The sequence below is a fragment of the Neltuma alba genome, unplaced genomic scaffold (genome assembly GCF_004799145.2).
Source record: "Neltuma alba isolate B1F8T4 unplaced genomic scaffold, ASM479914v2 tig00011897_pilon, whole genome shotgun sequence".
Classification (NCBI taxonomy): Eukaryota; Viridiplantae; Streptophyta; class Magnoliopsida; order Fabales; family Fabaceae; genus Neltuma; species Neltuma alba.
The window spans coordinates 132241-152146 of record NW_021636495.1 but is presented as its reverse complement, the minus strand read 5'-3'; the positions used below and the strand labels follow the sequence as shown (position 1 = coordinate 152146).

General features: G+C 34.3%; 1 protein-coding gene across 2 annotated transcripts; it reads left to right on the top strand.

The window, feature by feature from the left end:
- Nucleotides 1-620: 620 nt before the first annotated feature.
- On the top strand, nt 621-7467 carry LOC114719193 (uncharacterized). 2 transcript variants are annotated; one of them, XM_028904653.1, is made up of 12 exons: nt 621-963; nt 1196-1297; nt 1384-1464; nt 2431-2540; nt 2674-2809; nt 3009-3107; nt 4025-4112; nt 4570-4868; nt 4939-5115; nt 5264-5461; nt 6206-6532; nt 7113-7467. In XM_028904653.1, exons 1-12 carry the CDS (start codon nt 691-693, stop codon nt 7203-7205), a joined length of 1983 nt encoding a protein of 660 aa, XP_028760486.1. In that variant the 5' UTR covers nt 621-690; the 3' UTR covers nt 7206-7467. The 2 variants fall into 2 exon arrangements, with proteins under 2 accessions (XP_028760486.1, XP_028760485.1); XM_028904652.1 differs by having other exon boundaries at nt 4423-4868.
- The last annotated feature ends 12439 nt before the right edge of the window (nt 7468-19906 follow it).

The following is a 19906-nucleotide window of genomic DNA, read 5'->3' as shown; positions in this document are numbered from 1 at the left end:
TAGATAACATGGGAATAAACACCTTTAAAAAAAAAAAAAAAGCTGAACCTTCACGAGGATGAATTTGAAAATAATTAAAGACTAATTACAAAGCTCATGGACCAAGTATTCAGTTTTTGGTCATACATATCACTTTTGTTTCATATAAATAGAAGGAATTATCTTTTCATGGCCACCTACCGGGCTCGCCTGAGAAGAAATCTCCACCTGTTGTTGAATGGTCTAGAATCTTCTCAGCTTTAGCTGATTCACGGCGAGTCGTATGGACAAGGACAGAAGCTACTCACCGTTTTGGTGAGATAATTTGCTGCCGGGAGATCATTCCCAACGACGGTCCGTTTATAGGTGATCTGGGGATGACGTCAATCGGGCGACGGACGGAAACTGGGTAAATTTCTTCAACTTTTAAATTTATTTAAGGAAAAAATGGAAAAAGGCTTGGCGGTAGATTTTTTTTTTTGACCAGCGGCTTGGCGGTAGATTGTAGAAGCGGTTTTCTTAATTTTTAATTTTAACAGACACCTGGCAGAGATAATATAAGCAGCGATCCATATTTACCATGTATCGCCGCCTTTCTTGTTGTAGCGGAGTTCCCTGCCAAGTCTTCAACGCGGAAAATCAAAATCCCTTCATCAGGATCTCAGGTTCACGAGTTTTCTTGAGAAAATTCACAATTTCAATAAAAAGATAATGGAGTCGACCCCTGTTAACTGGGAAACTCTCGACAATCTTGTCGTCGATTTCGCTAAATCGGAAAATTTGATTGAAGATTCCTCCTCCTTCTCCTCGTTTGCTTCTTCCTCATCTCCTTCCTCGTCTTCCTCTTATCATTCAAGGTTGGTTATACGCCAGATCAGGCGCTCACTAGAGTCTGGCGACATTGATGCTGCCATGGATCTCCTCCAGATACACGCTCCTTCTATTCTCCATGACCACAAGATTCTCTTCCGCTTGCAGAAGCAGGTCAGCCTCCCTGCTTTTTGCGCTTCCTCAGCAGATGCCCCGAAAAAAATCATTTTGCTTAATCCCGTATTGTGGAGAATAAATAGGTTCATGATAGGAGATACTATCCTCTGTGCTTCATTTTTCTCCCGCACTTTTTGCACCGGACAATTGTGCTTCTGCCTTTTGTCTACTTTATCCTGTACTTTGCTGACTTCCCGAGTGTACGTTTTATTTCTTTTACTTCGTGTAGAAATTTATTGAGCTTCTTAGGAAGGGGAAGACTGAAGATCGCGATTCTGCAATTGACTGTCTAAGGACGTCTCTTGCTCCCTGTGCACTTGATGCTTACCCGGTACCTGGGCAATCATCGAATACAGTCTTTCTTTTTATGGTTATTTTTGCTCAATGCGGATTCTAACGGTTGTCTGTATATTTAAGGAAGCATATGAGGAATTCAAGCATGTTCTACTCGCTTTTATATATGACAAAGATGATCAAAGTTCTCCCGTAGCAAATGAGGTGGGTGTGCATTCTTATTTTATTCAGGCAGAGAGGAACATGAGGAAGAAATAATTTCATAAAAACCCATGCTCTTGATTTCTGTTTCACTTTTGTGAAGAAATTGAATGACTTATACGCAATGCAATCATTGAACAAGCAGTCTTATCGAGGAAGGTAATCAGGCAAAATAGCGTCAAGGTTTCTGTGAGTAAAATCAGGATTCGAGTAGATATTCCCAGCAAAACAAAATTTTACCTTTGGCCGTAACCTTTTGTTGTAGGTGCCTAAAAATTTCAAATTTCTTAGTAATAGCACAGTAGTTGCGGAGCCTCCTAATATTTTTGTGGTAGTTCCTGGAAAGTTCTCTTTCCTGTTTGGCTTCGTATATTTGATGCCCAACATTATCCTACTGTGTACAGACACTTTGCAACTAATATCACTTGGCAAACCAGATTCTGGTGGCTGGGCACAGAGTTGAAAAGAGTCCCACTGTTTGTGGTTTATGAATAGTGCGGCTTCTTATTAATTTGATTATATATGTTGTATTGATATGTTTATACCATTGGTGCGTGTGGTGGGGGGTCTTTTAAGCCAACCAGCTTTTTCCTTAGAAGCATGCCCGTGGATTGACATGGTCAATATGTGGCCAGAGGAAGATGGTGTGCCTTCGAACAGTCTAAGATTTAACTGTGGTGAACAGAGGGTAGATTCATTGCTGCTGTGGAAATCGAGGATCAGATTATTTCCTTACCCTGGTCAAAAAGAAAAAAGAAAAAAGAAAAAAGAAAAAAGTTTGTTCTTTACCGTGGGGGATCTTTTTCCTTTTTCTTTTGAGATTAAGAGGAGCTCATTCAAGTGCCATTCACTATCTTAGGAACTATGTTCCTTTGTTCTTTTATTGACGTTATAATTAGATGCTTCATTAGTTTTTAATGGGGCAGGCATTGGTTAAGCTCATGATCATGCTTGCTTTATCATTTGCAGTGGTCTGAAATGAGAAGGTTTGACCTAGCTGGATTGATGTCCTCTGTGTTAAGAGCTCATTTGCAAGCTTATGATCCAATAGTTTCAATGGCTCTGAGATATTTGATAAGGTTAGATTATTTATCATCTTTTTTTGTCATTGAATTCCAGTGATTAGTTAAACCATGCCTCATTTTTCATTATAATGTTTGCTTGTTTTCCTTTTGGCGAGACTTTTATTTTTGGTCGTTTTTTCTTGTGCAGCATTCACAGGGCATACTGCTTACGGCAAGGTGTAACATCACAAATCTCAGATCTGAATGAAAGATTGCTCCTAGAGGAGCGTGACCCTCCTGCAGCACCACAGGACACTCTATATGAACTGCCACCGTTCAGTGAGGTGAGATATTTCTGTTGGCTGTTGGTTCTGAAACTTCATAGGCAAGTTTAAGTTGTCGTGGATGTTGTTGCCATTGTTGTGCAAACGCATTGATGCATGTACTTCCACATGTATGTTGGTCATATGATTTTTCTATGAACGTATGTTGATGCCTCTCCCATGTGTAAGCCGACCCAATCTGTTTGACTCTGGAAACCAGGTTGACATACAGGCTCTTGCACATGCTGTAGAGCTTACCAGACAAGGGGCAATTGATAGCTTGAGATTTGCTAAGGGTGATCTATTTCAGGCATTTCAGGTTATAATATATTCCGTGGTCTGTTTCTCTTTTGGTTGTCCGTGGCTTCATTTTATGCTGTTCTGGTATAAGCCTGTAAATTTATTTATTTATTTATTTTACTGCTTTGAAGCTAGCGATTCTCCTACTGCTATAATTTATGTTGATTCAGTACGGTATTCGTAGGAGTTCATTAATAATATTAACCTTCTCTCATTTCTTGACAATTCTATTCACCTCTTAGGTAAACTAGTTGTGTTGCGCCATTTCTAGTGGATTAATGTATAAGAGTGCACAGTGATGGTTTCTAGACAATTCTACTCTTCACCTCTTAAGATCAGTCATTTTGGGAAAAAAAGTTATTTTGTTTGACAAGTTTGCATGCAAAATTAATATTAATCAGAAAATTGTCAATTGCAAACTGGGCTGAGTGCTTGTGTTTTTGTACCCAAAATATGGTAGATTTTATGAATGAGTATATTCAGGCAGTTTTTTTTTTTTTTTTTGGTTTCTTGTTCTGTCTTTTTTAAGAATGAAATTCTTTAATGCCTACAAACAAAATTCTGGATCAAAATTTGGTTGACATCTTAAAATCAGAGTCTATACATTTAACCTTCAGATGGACTGCAGTTTTGTCCTCTATCTCCTCAGAAATGGAGGTTTTATGTCTCATTAAGATTAAAACACAAATTTTCTTTCACTTTCACCTTGTCTGAGGAAGGGATGTAATATATTAGAAGCATCAGAGAGGAAAGAGCAGAGATACTCATACTAGTATGCCTTTGCATTTACACATTTATATGTCCAATATTAGTTACATGGATGCATAATGGGATGGTCCTCACAGAAATAACGCATGGTTGCTTCATACTGATTTGCTTAACTTCTATTTTGGGGTTTTCCTTTCAACTCTGTATCGTTATATCTTTCTTTTTCAGAATGAATTATGTCGGATGAGACTGGATGTCCCACTACTCGATCAGCTTGTTCGTGAATATTGTGTTTACAGAGGCATTGTTGACTCTGGTATAACATTATCTTCTCTGCTGAACCTAAGATTAAGTGTTCTTCTGTTTCTCCCTGCTCCTGTGTCTGTGCAGAATTTCTTTCATATGCCTAGTTCTTTTAACTTTTGAATTTTTTTTTTCAATTCATGGTATTTTTATCTCATAAATTTAAATTAGCTTCCTTCTTCTACGTTTGTTAGATGTTTTCATGAATTATAATCAAATAGTGGAGTTTCTGAAAATTGAATTCCATTTTTCAATTAATATATGCCTTCATATTGATTTTGATCATTTTGTTTTCTTCCCTTGTCAATCTTTATGAACTTTAGTACTTCCCAAGCAAAGGGTTACAGCAAATGTAAAATTCAGTCAACAAGACTCCGGGTATTGTTCATCAAGAGATTGTTCTCTTGAGCTTGATTGCAATGCTGGCAAGCATTCAGATGGTGAAACTTCTGTTACCAATGCTCACACAGATGGTTCCCCTGAAAATAATGCTGATGTGACTAGTATGCAACAAGTGGATGTTGAAGTACGATATGCTTCCGAACCCACAAGCAATCATGAAGACTGTAGCACCAGTGGATCACAGCAACTGGAAAATCTAAGAGTATTGCAGCAAAGCAGATTGCATGGAAATGGGGAAAGAAATAAACGTAAGCGGTGGAGAGGACGATATGATGATGATAGTTACTCACTTGATGCTTCATTTGAAGAGCATAAACAAGAGTATAGCATAAGCACCGTTATTTCTACTTTGTCAAAGGAGAAACAGGTATCTGTTTGCTAGATCTGATGTTATTCCTTTGGCAGAACAATCATTGACCGGGTAATGTTTTTTGCAGGGATCTGAAAAGCTTTCTGCATTTGAAGTTAACAGTATGGAGGATAAATTTGAGATAATGTTGGCAATGAAGGAATTAGCTAGCAAAGGAATGGCTGCAGAAGTTGTTGACAAAGTTAATGATATTGATCCAAACTTCTTTGTGCAAAATTCAGTGTTGCTTTTCCAACTTAAGCAGGTAAGTGAATTCACTTTTTGTTATTTGCTAATAATTTCAATCAAGGAACGGTTCTTATAACCTACTCTCTTTGTGGAAGAGGAGCTTTTTCTGGGCTATTCATCACTGCATCCAGAATGTAAGCCTTTATTTGAATTGATGGTTATAGGTTGAATTTCTCAAGCTGGTCAGCTCTGGTGATTATAATGCTGCTTTAAGAGTTGCTTGCTCCCATTTGGGTCCTTTGGCAGCTAATGATCCTGCTCTATTAAAGCCCTTGAAGGAAACTCTTCTGGCCTTACTTCATACGAACGAAGATGCTCTTGGAAATGTCTTGCCTTTGCATGCTTTGGCTGCTTCTCTCCAGGTAATGTGTACTTGCTATAATGTTATATTAGCAGTCATTTCATTCTCATATTTGATCTTTTCTGCAATTGCAGCTTGGCCCCTTTCTGTTTTGACTCAAGATGATTCCATTATGAAGTCATCTTGTCAATTGTCCAAAAAAATTATTTACTCTGTTGAACTTCCTAGTTATTTTTTTATGAGGCCAACTGATGTGGTATGTGATGAGAGAGAGAAGGGGGGGAAGGGAAAGGAAACAGAAAGAAAGGGGAGTCAGAGATAGAGACAGTGAGAGAGAAAAACAGAGAAGGAAAGAAGCGAGAGAAACTGAATTGCTCCTTAGTTTTATTCAATGACCAGATAATCTGATTAGGGCCCTTATCTATGTGACCCTTATCTACCCTTAACGGCTAGTAACAGATAATGAATAACTATTATTTATTTTACATAACAGCGACCTGATTAAAAAAGTTGGGAAGGTTGCTTGTAGTGCCCTTTCATTTATGTTTTACTTCCAAGTAGCCTTAAACGATCTCATGCAAAGGCATCTTATGGATTGACTTGAGATTACGACATTTCGTTGATGACTCTGTTAATTCCCCCCACTCATACCTCTTTTTTTCTCCCCATATAGAAAGATAAATAAAGAAAGGGTACTATTCAAAACTTCATCATTGGACATTTTTTAAAATCAGTTTGTGTTTAAGTCTTTTATGCTATCGGGCAACATGAGTGTGGTTATAAAATATTATTTCATATTGGATAGGTGGCAGTTGGTAGGAGGCTCGGTGTTGAGGAACCTCAACTCATGAAAATAATGCGAGCAACTCTTTACACACATAACGAGTGGTTTAAACTTCAAATGTGTAAAGATCGCTTTGAAGGTCTTTTGAGGATTGATTCTTTGAAGGAAGTTAATGCTCCTTTCCTTGCTTCTGTATCCATGTCTAAGTCATATGCAGATAGCTGCACACATGGTTCTTCCCAGGTTACGGTATCTTCGGGAACTAGGGTGTCAGAAGATGGAAGCAGTCCGACCCAAGTGTCATCTAGGGATGTCATTTGCGATGAAAATGCAATACTCAAAGTAATGGTGAGTTCTAGATGCCTTTGCTTAGATTCCTCCATTTTCAATTTCGTAGCATAATCATAATATCAAGGATTGGGTCTCGTGCTTAGGTGGGTTAACGTATTTCCTGACTGTCTTACCTTGCAAATCGCATGCAGGAGAAATTTTCTGTCATTTACAACAGTGTTCAAAACAATGATTTAGTCGGGTCCCTTATATAATGGCAACTCAAGTCATTTGAGTCGTTCAAAAATTTCTCGTTGGCAGCACAAGGTTTATACTCAATAACTGAAGCACAAGCAATCATTTAGAACTCAATTTGTAATTGTAGCCGTGCATATGAGTCTAAAGCCGTATGCCGACGGATTTATGTCACATGTTTGTTGTGAGTTCCGTGCAGCGCCCTGGTTTATGCTTTAGTACCAGTCTTGGTCGTGCCATCCATTCTTCCAAACAAAAATCTCCTGCTTATTCCTTTTTCCCCTCTTAATAATGGATCTCCTGTCATTCTTTCCCCAACAGTTATTAAGAGTTTTCTTTTGAAATATTTTACAATCACGTCATATTTTCAATTTTTCATATTTGGGTCTGTGGATGAATGCAGGAGTTTTTGGCTTTGCCTAGAGCAGATGCTATTCATCTGCTCGCACAATACAATGGCAATGCAGAGACAGTCATTCAGCAGATATTCCCCTAGTCTTGAGGAAAGCCTTACAAATCCGGTTTGCTGGTTTGCAAAAATGTCGTTTATTTGATTTTTTTTTTTAAATATTTGATTTCATTTGTTATTATTTATAACACGTGTACAGATAACTGCGAAGGGAATGCCTCAAAAGATCTGAATGGGCGTCAAAATATATTTGTACATAAGAATCTCTTAATTTTTTATTTTCTCAATTTTGATGTGGGAAAGTTGTCATCGAATGAAATAATAATTGGAGCACTAAGAAACCTTACAAGAGGGATATTTTGTATCTTTACAGTTATTCTGGTTGGCAAAATTTATTTAGCAAGTACTGCCTTCGTTTCTTATTATAAAAGACATTTGATACTTATAGCATGTTTTTATATATAAGAAACATTTAAAAGTTGTTTTTATTTTTTTGTTTTGATTTTCTATTTTACCTACATTTATTGTCTCCAACTCACACATTCTCTCCCTCTCATTTCTCTTTCTTTTAATAATTTAATTGTTCTTTTTCATGCTCTCTTTCCTTATTAATGAAGGTCTTTTTGAAAAAAAAATTATACTTTTTATTTTTTACGCATTGATTGTTTTTAACTAATTTTAACTGTTTTTTTTATTAACGTAATTCGGTTATTCGTCTCTTATAATAAGAAACGGAGTAAGTAATATTCTGGACTACCTGACGTCCGTATGTGTTAGCACGCAAATAATGATATCTTATAGATTTGCTTCCTGTTCTATGATATCTTATTGAGATTGTAATGAAAATGCTTCTGGACGGTGAGAAAAAGAGAGGATCGTCTTCCACATCAATCACTCCTCAAGCCCTATCTATTGCCCATGGGTGACCCTACCTCCGCATTATCATGCCTGGCCTTTTGCTTTGTCCTACTCCTCTTTCCGCATACGTGGGACCTTTGGGCTTACCAAGTTTTTCGGAATCCCTTTTCGAGTGGCTTTTGAAAGTCTAAATTTAATTACTGGTTTATGACTGGGTGAAATGACTGTTCTGGTTTTCGCCATGTTTCTGAATTATTTAAATACTCTTTCGATTTTTAATGTAAGACCTAATTATTAAGTTAATTTTAATTCTAAATATAAAACTTATTTTTCATATTTATTAATTTTTCTAAAATAGCGTTAATCATAATTAAGTAAGTGAGAGAGGGAGAATATTAGGAAAGATAATTATAGTGTTTTAGGAAAAAAATTCATATTTTTATAATTAACTAATTTAACTAATTTTTTTAATCTAATCTAATTAGTTAAATAGGTTTTATATTAAGGATTATAGGAGTAATTTGCAATTGGCAAGCGAAATCACTGAATCTTTTCAACAGCGTTTAGGATGCAAATTCAAATGTCAGAGCATGTACCAATCCCAGGAAAAGAAAGATCCATTTCTTGGAATGTTTGGAATTACTCGAGTTAAGTATGCCCCATTTCTTGTACGCCTCAACGTTTAACCATCAGTATGATAATGTATATGTAGTTAATAGATGATCATTTGTCAACTAAAAAGGAAATTAAGTATGAACTTTGACATGGCGGGTTAATAATGTCAAACTCATGAAATAAAACAAATGCGCAATCTAAAAGAATATCTTAGATTTTAGTCCCTATCCGGCCATCCCTATAGGTGCACTGACAAGCGATACGCAATCTGGGCAAGACAGGAAGGGGAAGGTATGTACTACGTGTAGTGAGTTGCACTCTTAAATGGAAAAGCTGTCTCATTTGTCCGCCGAATGCAAACTGTACATCAAAAAACAAAGAGTTTAGAGAAAACCAGGCCAAACAAATGAATGAGAAATGAGAATGCATATAAACGTGTGTGTGTGTGTGTCCAATTTAGTGAAAATCATATTATGCATGGAATCATACATATTGCGGCTTCCATTCCTCCAAACTTCCATAACTTCACATAGCCTAAGATTCAATTCTACATCATTGATTTGTTCATACTATCTCAATTCAGTTACTTAATATTTAAATTTTCGTCTTAGAAAATAAAATTTATTTAATCCAGATTAACACTACATATAAATATCACTTGACGAATGCAGCGAAGATTTAATGGAAACAGGTTTGTGTGAAGTTTTACCAAACAGGAATATGCAAATGCAAGCCAAGCGGGATGGGTAGGTACATTACAAAATGAAGGAGGAAGCACTTGAAGTTGCTTCCACTATCCATTTGTCCCTCAGAATAGAAAAGTAGATATCTTTGTCTATGAATTGCATCAACTTGTCCCCCCCACCTTGCGGTATATTTATTATCACATCAATTCTGAAAGCTATTTCTCTATCCTCCTTTCATCTTCTCATTAAATGCTAGCCTGATCTACAATTTTCAGCCGTCGCAATATATATATATATATATATATCCTCTTTCAATGTATGTCATGTATGCTTATAAACTTTAATTAATAACCAAGATTATTTATTTAAGATGCAATAAATTATTATATTTCATAGATTAAACTCTATTAAAACGACGAGTAGCTTTGTCTGTGCCTCGATCAGAATGAAATTCTGCAGAAACAACAAAATCAGATGATGATGACGACAACGACCCTGCATTTCTAAACCTGATTAATAAGGGGAGCACTTCAAGTTGCCTAAGCTATAATTGGCCAAAAAACAAAAAAGTTGCCTAGCTATATATATTGATAGGCCTCTACTCAACAAATACGACCAAATTGTCTCCCAACTTTCTATTTCATATCATGTAACACCTGACAACTATATATACACCGAAATCTCCCACCACCTTGCAATGTTAGCCCCCAACTGGTCATGCAATCATCACCATCTTGAATCCCTTGTTTGCTTGCAATATGAACAAGCCGAATGAACAATTAACATTCTATTCACTTCGCGAATAAGCTAGTAGTTTTAGTTATAAGGATCTTCATTAATTTATTCGTTTTTGATGTTATAAAAACATAAATATACATTTATCTTTTAAGTTGAGATTCCTAGTTACCCTCAATTTAAAATCATTTTCGTACCAAGAATTATCTATTTTTCTACGTGCAAGTGACGTCTTCAAAGATATATAGATGTGCCTCCATACCATATTTAATGGAATATCTAATCTATTCGGGTGCCATTAATATGTAAATCTATATCCAATACTCATGCACAAATATAAAAGTATAATATTAATAAATGAAGTACAATATTAATTTACAAGGCCTTGATACTCTTTTGTTGGAAGTGGACCAGACAAAAGAGATCTTCGTACAGTCATGAGTTAAATAGCACTTGCTTGGTCGAATAGCTCAAGCCATGTCCTATTTAGGGTGTTTTGGATGAAACCAAACCATGGTTTGGAGAATAGCTTCTGGAGAATAGATTCTGAAAAAATAGATTTTGGGAAGAATAGATTTTGTGAAAAAGTGATTTTGAGAAGTGTGAGTGTTTGGATAGTTGTTATTAGAAGTACTTTTTATATATACAAATTGGCATAAATTAATATGATAATTATAGAAAAATATATTTTATGATATATTTTAATTTGAAGGAATAAAATTGTTAATATATTTTTTATTAACATATATTAATAATATATAATATAATTAATAAATAATTATATGTATATATATTTATAAGATATAAGATTAAATATATTTATAAAAAATATGTTTATAAAAAAAAACAAGATACATATCCTATAAGCTCTCACACTCTCTCCTTTTTCCTCCAAAAGTAAAAAATTTCTACTTTTCTCAAAACCATGGTTTTGATTTTTTTAAGGGTGTTTGGCTAACATTTTTTCCCAAACCATGGTTTTCCCAAAACCATGGTTTGGGGTGCTTGCCAAACACATCCTTAACCGGGTCTCAAGAATCATATTTAAGAGTTAGTTGGACGGTATGTTAGATTTGATAAAAAGAAATTAAAAGAAATAAAAAAAATAATCTGTAAAATTTTATTTAAATGAACTGGTAATGAACTAAGTATTCCTCTAGTTTTTGATGTAAGACTTAATTAGAGAGCTGATGTTGGTTTTATATGTAAAACTTATTTAACAAGTTTATCAATTATTTCCAAAGCAATAATCAAGTAAGAGGGGGAGGAAGGAAATTAAGAAAGATACTTAGAATGTTTTAGAAAAAACATATCATATTAACTAATTTAACTAACGTATTAAATTAAGTCTTGTATTAACAACCATAGGAATACTATCATCGTACGGATAAATGTTGGGGCAAGCCAGGCGCACTGCTTTGAAAGGGAGAGAGAATCCAACAAAGATTTCGCAACAAATATTCATAGGTCCCACAGACATGATTCTTGACCTCTATATAAAGGCAACATGTGAGAGCTGTCTAAGCAACTCAAACTCAATTGTCTATTTCATGTTTCTTTGTTCACTCAGACCTTTCCCTCTTGCTATCTTAGACAATCTCTCTTAGCTCAACATACTTACAAAGCTTCTTCTTTTTCAGTTTCCCTCTTTAAAGACCAAACCAACTGTTTTCATGGCACAAAACAAGCTCACTATTTCTATCATTATCCTCGCCCTCATTTTCTGCCAGACATTCCAATCCATTCATGGAATTAGGAACCTCGTGAAGTCCCAAGGCCTCCAAAACCAGAATGGTGACCTTGTGACTGCCAAGGCCTACGTGCCTCCACCGGCTCCGCCAAGTGAGGCTGCTCTGGGTAACCACCTTGACGATTTTAGGCCCACTTCCCCAGGTCACAGTCCTGGCGTAGGACATTCCACTCACAACTAGCTAGGCCACTGCTTGTCCTAGAGTACACTACTTGCAATGTTGTTGTAATAATAATAATATATTCAGGGAGATAGCGGGATATAAAAGAGTGAGGCAGTGTATGAGATCCATTTTTTTCTCTTTACACCAACCATTTCTTTCTTTCTTTCTATCTTTCTCCAACTGTAAAAGATCCCAATTAGCTAGGATCCTAGATCCTTTGATTCCAAGGTGTGCTTTGTATAAGATATTTGAAGAGAGAGAGAGAGTAGCAGTAAAGTAATAATAATGAGATTATTGTAGTGTGTGTGTGTGGTTTATATTTGATTTAAGGATTGTGATCCTGTGTACCATGCTTGTGTATGTCTAGATTTGATTATGGTGACTCTGTACCATCTACGTGCCATCAAATAAACATATTTATTTCTTAAGTATTGATCATATTTTGTTTTGTTGCGGAAGATGTTTTGATCGAAGTTCCAAAATTGTATGATTATGTGGTAAGACAAGCTCGTGTCTAAACAAAAGCTTCGTCGCGGACGTAACTCAGGACTAATGATTATGTGGGTGCAATTATAGAACAAATTTTGAACGCACGCCAGACATTCAAATGATCATCTGTACTTTTTGTGTTTGAGTCTATTCGGCCCAGAATCAGAAAGTGATTGAATAGTTTTTGTGTTGGGCTTCACTCCTATGTGGAGCATGGCCCAAATTTTAAAGGTTGTCTTTAGATTTTATTTTATAATTAATGTAAAAGAGGAAAGACGAAAGAAAGATCGATCCTAACTGGAGAGGTTGGCGGCGCCGCAAATGCGAGCATGAGAGCGCCAAAAAAGAAGAGTTCCTTCGCCTTTTTTTTTTTTTTTTTTTGAGTATGCAGATGTTTCAGATTTTCCCACAAATATACATACCGAAAAGAGAGAGAATCAAGTGAATTTTTTTTTGGGGATAGGCACAGTTACAAACCTGTTCAAGGTATTATAGAGCACTAAATACAGACATATCTCTCAACAAAAATTTGAATCGTGATTCATCTCTTTGTGAACTATTAATTCATTTAACTAGACTCAATTCTGATTGAAATTTTATATGGGAGTCTCGCATTAATCAATCTTCAATTTAATGGTCTTTACCCCACACGGATTTGGTTGTATCTTTGGCCTAGAGATGCTTATTCTGCTCTATAGTTGTAGTTAGTCACACACACACACAATGATCTATTGGTAATTTTTGGGATGAAGTAAAAGTTTTCATTTCGTGGGTGAGCTTGGTAATAGATAAAACATTTGAACATATTGTAACCTTGGTGACAGTGGACTTGTCTTGGGATGTGATTGTTTACTTCACTCACATCGAAAGGAATTTTTTCATGTTAAATTTTTATAATTGATTGTTTGCTTTTAGCTCCAAATGGTTAATGTATTAGATTCAAATTTGGCACGCTTGTACTGTCAAAGTGGCATTAATTAGAGTCTTGTTACAATGTTACAATCTACAAAATCCTTGAAAGCCCACTAGTGTATGTGAGAGCCTTTGGAGAGTGACGGAGGGGTTATTGGGCTGGGTTACTGCATACCAAGTTTTCATCTTTAGAAGAGAGAAGCATATTTGTCCATTGGACAGTAGACTCGAATGGAGTTTGAGACGTCGGTGTTGGTGGAAGTGAAAAAGTCTCATATCAAATAGAGTTCATTTACCTACAAGTATTGGTTCAAGTGAAAAGGATTTAAGCACCTTAAACATTCGGGTTTGATCTATAGAACGGTGTGTATGGAGAAAAATATTGTTAGGAGGGATCCCCATTATGATGCCTGACAGTATCCGGAAAGATTAGTCTCTTACTATTTGGGTGAGAGAATATTTTGGTAACAAAAAAAAAAAAGAATAGAGTTCACTTTAAAAGAGATGGGGGATCATCCAACCTTTAAAACCACCCAAAAATAGAGTACTTTTTTGTGCAATTTGAGACAGTTTTTTTTTATATAATTATTTCATTTACAGCAAAATCACTTTTAAAAAGCAAATCCAAATACCCATATATTGTTGAAAAAGGAATTATAAACTTGCTACTTTTAAGTTACAATAATGTGGTGTCAAAATCACTTGTATGTATGCAAGAATATGGTCTTGTAATTCTGTTGGATTTTCTCCCTTTATGCTACCCTACGTCCCTGCCTATCATTTTGGCCACACAACAAAGATCCCTGACAGAAGTTATTATTACGAGAACGTTTTATGATTTCCTCATGGTGGAGAGCGTAGTTCTGTATTCTTAAACAAAGCAATCATCAATTTTTCAGTTCCCTTCTTGAATACACTTCAAATATATTTGCAGCGAAGAGTGAGTCTCTTGCAATTTCTCACTCCTTCATATGAGCTTCTCTCGCATGTCATGAGCAAGAATTTGAATGATATGATATTAAATGAATATAAATTATAAAATTTATAATAATTATTTCAGTACTGTTTATAAATTATGAACTGTAAGATTACTAATTTATATTTTATACAATGTAAAAAAAGTGTATAGTATATTAGGAGACTATTGATGATATTTATTTTTTTCCCCTCAAGTGACTTCGTTCTATGATTAGTTAATTTGATCATTATGCGGTTGAGATTCAATGAAAGGGACCCAAAAGATTCTTCCATATATGTATCTTGCGGCTCATGTTTATTAAGTTTATTTGAAGCTTTGATGAAAGCTCTGATTTTTTCAATTAAAAGAGTACGGAATACCACTTGTTCTATACAGCGGCACAGCCTAGCTAGTCACCAAACACCACTAGCTAAATGCACTTTGCTTTTGTTTTACATATGAATTAACGAAGTTAGCGTACAATAATAGTGCTCTCATTAATTAATATATCCAATGTATTACTTTGTCCATTAATTTGATGTACTTTTATGGAGGCGACACAGAAGAGAGGGTTCCACAACCCCAGGAGCCAATCTTTTGGCAGATTCGCCATATTAATTCCCACTTGCACAGAGTGTGGCAGTGAAGCTTAGCACCAAATGTTAATGTATGACACCATTTGACTCTGCCACCTCTGAATATGTTATGGCCCGTTATTTCCTTCTTTGATTCTTGATGGAAATTAATTAATATTCTAATTATCTGCTCCTTAATATAAGAGTTACTTAATTAATTAATTTAGATAGATTAACGAGGCTAAATAAATTATTTAATTTTATCTCTTTAAAGTAGTCATGTGTAATATTAGATTATATATTAATCTGTAAGTTAGATTAATTAGTTTAAAAAATAATAAATAATAGAGATAAAATGAATTAAAATCTTATAATTATAATTAGGAGTAAATCTAACTGTTTAATCAGGACAAGAGAAGTGTAAATCTGACAAATCCTAGTGGTAAGGCATGGGATATCCTGCACACAAGCATGTGGTGCTGTCGCCTTTGACTTGACTTTTGTTTGCCCCTTCATCATTACTTGTTATTTTAATTTACTTAATTAATTAATTAATTAATTGATTGATTAATAAGGCATTTCTTCCGTTGCCATGGGGGCACTTTGGTGCAATGCCTTGGGATAAAAGTGGTTGACAGTGGAAGATCTTACTATATATGTGATTCTTTTTCTTGTTCCATATTTTTTTCAACTTTGAATATATACAAAACTTGCGTATTTGAACTGCTTAATTAGCATATTGACTCGAGTTCTTATCATATCTTTTTGATGAAACTGCACTAAGTTGTGCTGTTATTCCCCCTTCTCTAACTTTTAGTGATATATGAGGACTGTGTTAAAGGGAGCTAAGACTAGCTAGTGTTGATATTATATAATTATTTTATGGATTATTGATTGTTATTGATGAACCGAGTATATATCAGACAATACTATTTTCAATTTTTAATATAAGATCTAATTTATAATTCATTTTGATTAACCAGACTCTATAGAAAATGGTGAAATAAAGCTGCATGATATCTTTAAATTCCAAGCGCCATGTGTGTGTCTATATATATATATATGTGTGTGTGTATATATGATCGATGATTCAAAAATGAAAACGGCGTGTGTGTGTGATCGATGCTTCAAAAATGAAAAGGCGTATCATCACTTCTAGAAAGCAAATCCAAGTACCCATATATTGTTGAAAAAGGAATTATAAACTTACTACTTTTAAGTTACAGTAATGTGGTGTCAAAATCACTTGTATGTATGCAATCATCAATTTTTCAGTTCCCTTGTTGAATACACTTCAAACATATTTGCAGCGAAGAGTAGGTCTCTTGCAATTTCTTACACCTTCATGTGACCTTCTCTTGTATGTAATGAACAAGAATTTGAGTGATATGATATTAAATGAATATAAATTATAAAATTTATAATAATTATTTCAGTACTGTTTATAAATTATGAACTATAAGATTACTAATTTATATTTTATACAATGTTAAAAAAGTGTATAGTCTACTTGATAGTCTGAAAAACATATTAGGAGACTATTGATAATATTTATTTTTTCCCCTCAAGTGACTTTATTATATGATTAGTTAATTTGATCATTATGCGGTTGAGATTCAATGAAAGGGACCCCAAAGATTCTTCTATATATGTATCTTGCGGCTCGAGTTTATCTAGTTGAAGCTTTCGATGAAAGTTCTGATATTTTTAATTAAACGAATACGGAATACCACTTGTGCTATACAGCGGCACAGCCTAGCTAGTCACCAAACGCCACTAACTAAATGCACTTTGCTCTTGTTTTGCATATAAATTAACGAAGTCAGCATAAAATAATAGTGCTCCCATCAATTAATACCACCTCTTATATTCTTAATATAACAGTTTATTTAACTTTTATTTTGATCATAAATATAAAATCCCAATCTACTTTATTTTTTATATTTGCCTATTTTTTTCTAAGGTAGTTCTTATAATAATGGTAGTTCTAGTTAATACACTTAATTAGAAAGGATATTTTAGAAAAGACAACACCTATTTATTATAAATAACTAATTTAACTAATTTTTTTAATCTACTTAAATTAATCAACTAATTCTTATATTAAAGATCAAAGCTATTCAATGTATTACTTTGTCCATTAATTTGATGTACTTTCATGGAGGCGAAACAGAAGAGAGGGTTCCACAACCCCAGGGGCCAATCTTTTGGCACATTCGCCGTATTAATTCCCACTTGCACAGAGCGTGGCAGTGAAGCTTAGCACCAAATGTTAGGGTATGACACCATTTGACTCTGCCACCTCTGAATATGTTATGGCTCATTATTTCCTTCTTTGATTTTTAATGGAAATTAATTAATATTCTAATTATCAGTTTCTTGACATGAGAGTTAATTAATTAATTTGGATAGACTGGAAAAGCTAAATAAATTATTTAATTTTATCTCGTTAAAATATTCATGTGTAATATTGGATTATATATTAATTTATAAATTAGATTAATTAGTTTTAAAAAACAAATAATAGAGATACAATGAATTAAAATCTTATAATTATAATTAGGAGTAAATCTAACTGTTTAATCAGGACAAGAGTGGTGTAAATCTGACAAATTCTGGTGGTAAGGCATGGGATATCCTGCACACGAGCATGTGGTGTTGTCGCCTTTGACTTGACTTTTGTATGCCCCTTCATCATTATCATGTTATTTTAATTTACTTAATTAATTAACTAATTAAGGCATTTCTTCCATTGTCATGGGGGCACTTTGGGGCAATGCCTGGGATAAAAGTAGCTGACACGGGAAGTTTTTACTATACATGTGATTCTCTTGTTCCATATTTTTGTCAACTTTGAATATATACAAAACTTGCGTATTTGAACTGCTTAATTAACGTAGTGACTGCAGTTCTTATCATGTCTATTTTGGTGAAACTGCACTAAGTTGTGCTGTTATTCCCCCTTCTCTAACTTTTTAGTGACATGTGAGGGCTGTGTTAAAGGGAGCTAAGACTAGTGTTGATACCACCTCCGGTTATAATTATAAGAGCTAGTTGACTAATTTGAGAAGATTAAGGAAATAAGTTAAGTTAGTTATTTGTAATGAATATGTGTTGTTTTTCCTAAAATATCCTTATTAATTAAGTGTATTAGTTAGAGCTATCATTATTAGAAGAACTTCTTTTAAAAAAAATACATAAATATGATAAACAAAGTGGATTGGGGTCTTATATTTAGAATCAAAATAAAAGTCAAATAAGCTCTTATATTAAGAACTGGAGGTAGTATTATATAATCATTTTATGGACTATTGATTGCTATTGATGAACCGAGTATATATATCAGACAATACTATTTTTAATTTTTAATATAAAATCTAATTTATAATTCAATTTGAACTAAAAACTGCCTATTATATTAAAAATTAAAAGTAGTATTTAATTAACTAGACTCTATAGAAAATGGTGAAATAAAGCTGCATGATATCTTTAGATACCAGGCGCCATGTGCGCGCGCGTCTATCTCTCTATATATACACACAAACACACATATGATCGATTGTTCAAAAATGAAAAAGTCGTGTGTATGTATATATGATCGATGCTTCAAAAATGAAAAAGGCGTATCTTTCTCATCATGACTACTAAAGAACCGAATCTCTTCTCTCATATAAGCCATCCTTTTGTAACCATAATCAGTCATAACCTTTTTCTTTGTGGACGTACTTATATAGAGCGTTTGACCTGTAACTTTTAATTTATTATATATTTTCCAGAATATTTTGGTCCATAGAAAAATTAAAATAGAGTGAAATGTTGCTCAATTTGGGTATGCATAATTATTATATATTGATAAAAGCGAATGCATATATTCTGCATCAGAGACTTAACACAAGTTGTATCCCTAAGGGAAAGTTAAACTTCATATAGGAGACTGTTCAACTAAAGAGATATGATCAGGAGATAAAATCTATATTACTAACTAACTAATTTGATTAGATTAAAAATATTAGTTAAATTAGTTAATATGATATGTTTTTTTTTAAAATACTCTAACCATCTTCTTTAATTCTCTTTCTCCCTCTCCTACTTAATCATTTGTTCAGGGAATATCATTAAGGTTAATTTGAAAAAAATTTGATAAACATGTGAAATAGATTATATATAGGATCAATATCAACTATCAAATGACGTCTTATATTATGGACCGAAGGATACACCTGGGTTTATACTTTGGACAGAGGTGATGATGAAGAAGATAGAACAGATGACAAGAAAACGGTGAGCCATCAAATTTGAAATTTGGGCCCTACCAGAGGAAGGCTTGGTGATGATTATCCACGACAATAACATTTGGTCTTCTGCATTACCCAGTCAAATACACGATAAATGCAGTGAAGAACCTTTTTGCTCCCGAAAAAAAAAAATGCAGTGAAGGACCTAAGTCCAAGCAAATCAAATATATGATTACTGGAAGCCTTATTTAGATTTGAGAATCTCTCTCTTTACCTTTGCGCTTGCGGCTAGACATGACGATCATGAAACCCATCGATTTTTAAAGTATACAAGCAAAATATATTTGATAATGCAAGTAGTAAAAGACTTGTGTATTTCACTTGATTTTGTTGCCAACGATATTATAAAGATTAGTGAACAGAGGCCATTCACTTGCATATAAATTTAATTAAATAGTAAACCGGTGTAGAAGGCCCAGAAGAGAATTCTCATGTTTCTGGGTCGACCTTTTTGATAGTGCGCCAGTCGAACCTACCATTCTATATTAGATATTATAAAGGTCGTTTAGCCCACCATGTAAGGTCATTTCCATACCTGTGAGTATCCGTAAGAATAAAGAAATACAACCAACTGCGACTGAAGAGGTGCCCCAAAGATGATATGTACAATGGAAATATGAACTAATCAAACATTCAGAAGGTTTATGTATACGCAAAAAGAACATATTCCCCCACATGATGAGAGCCCTCTAATATACATTACATATCAACGGTCCACATTTAGTCAAATGGCATGATTAGCTAAATCTTAA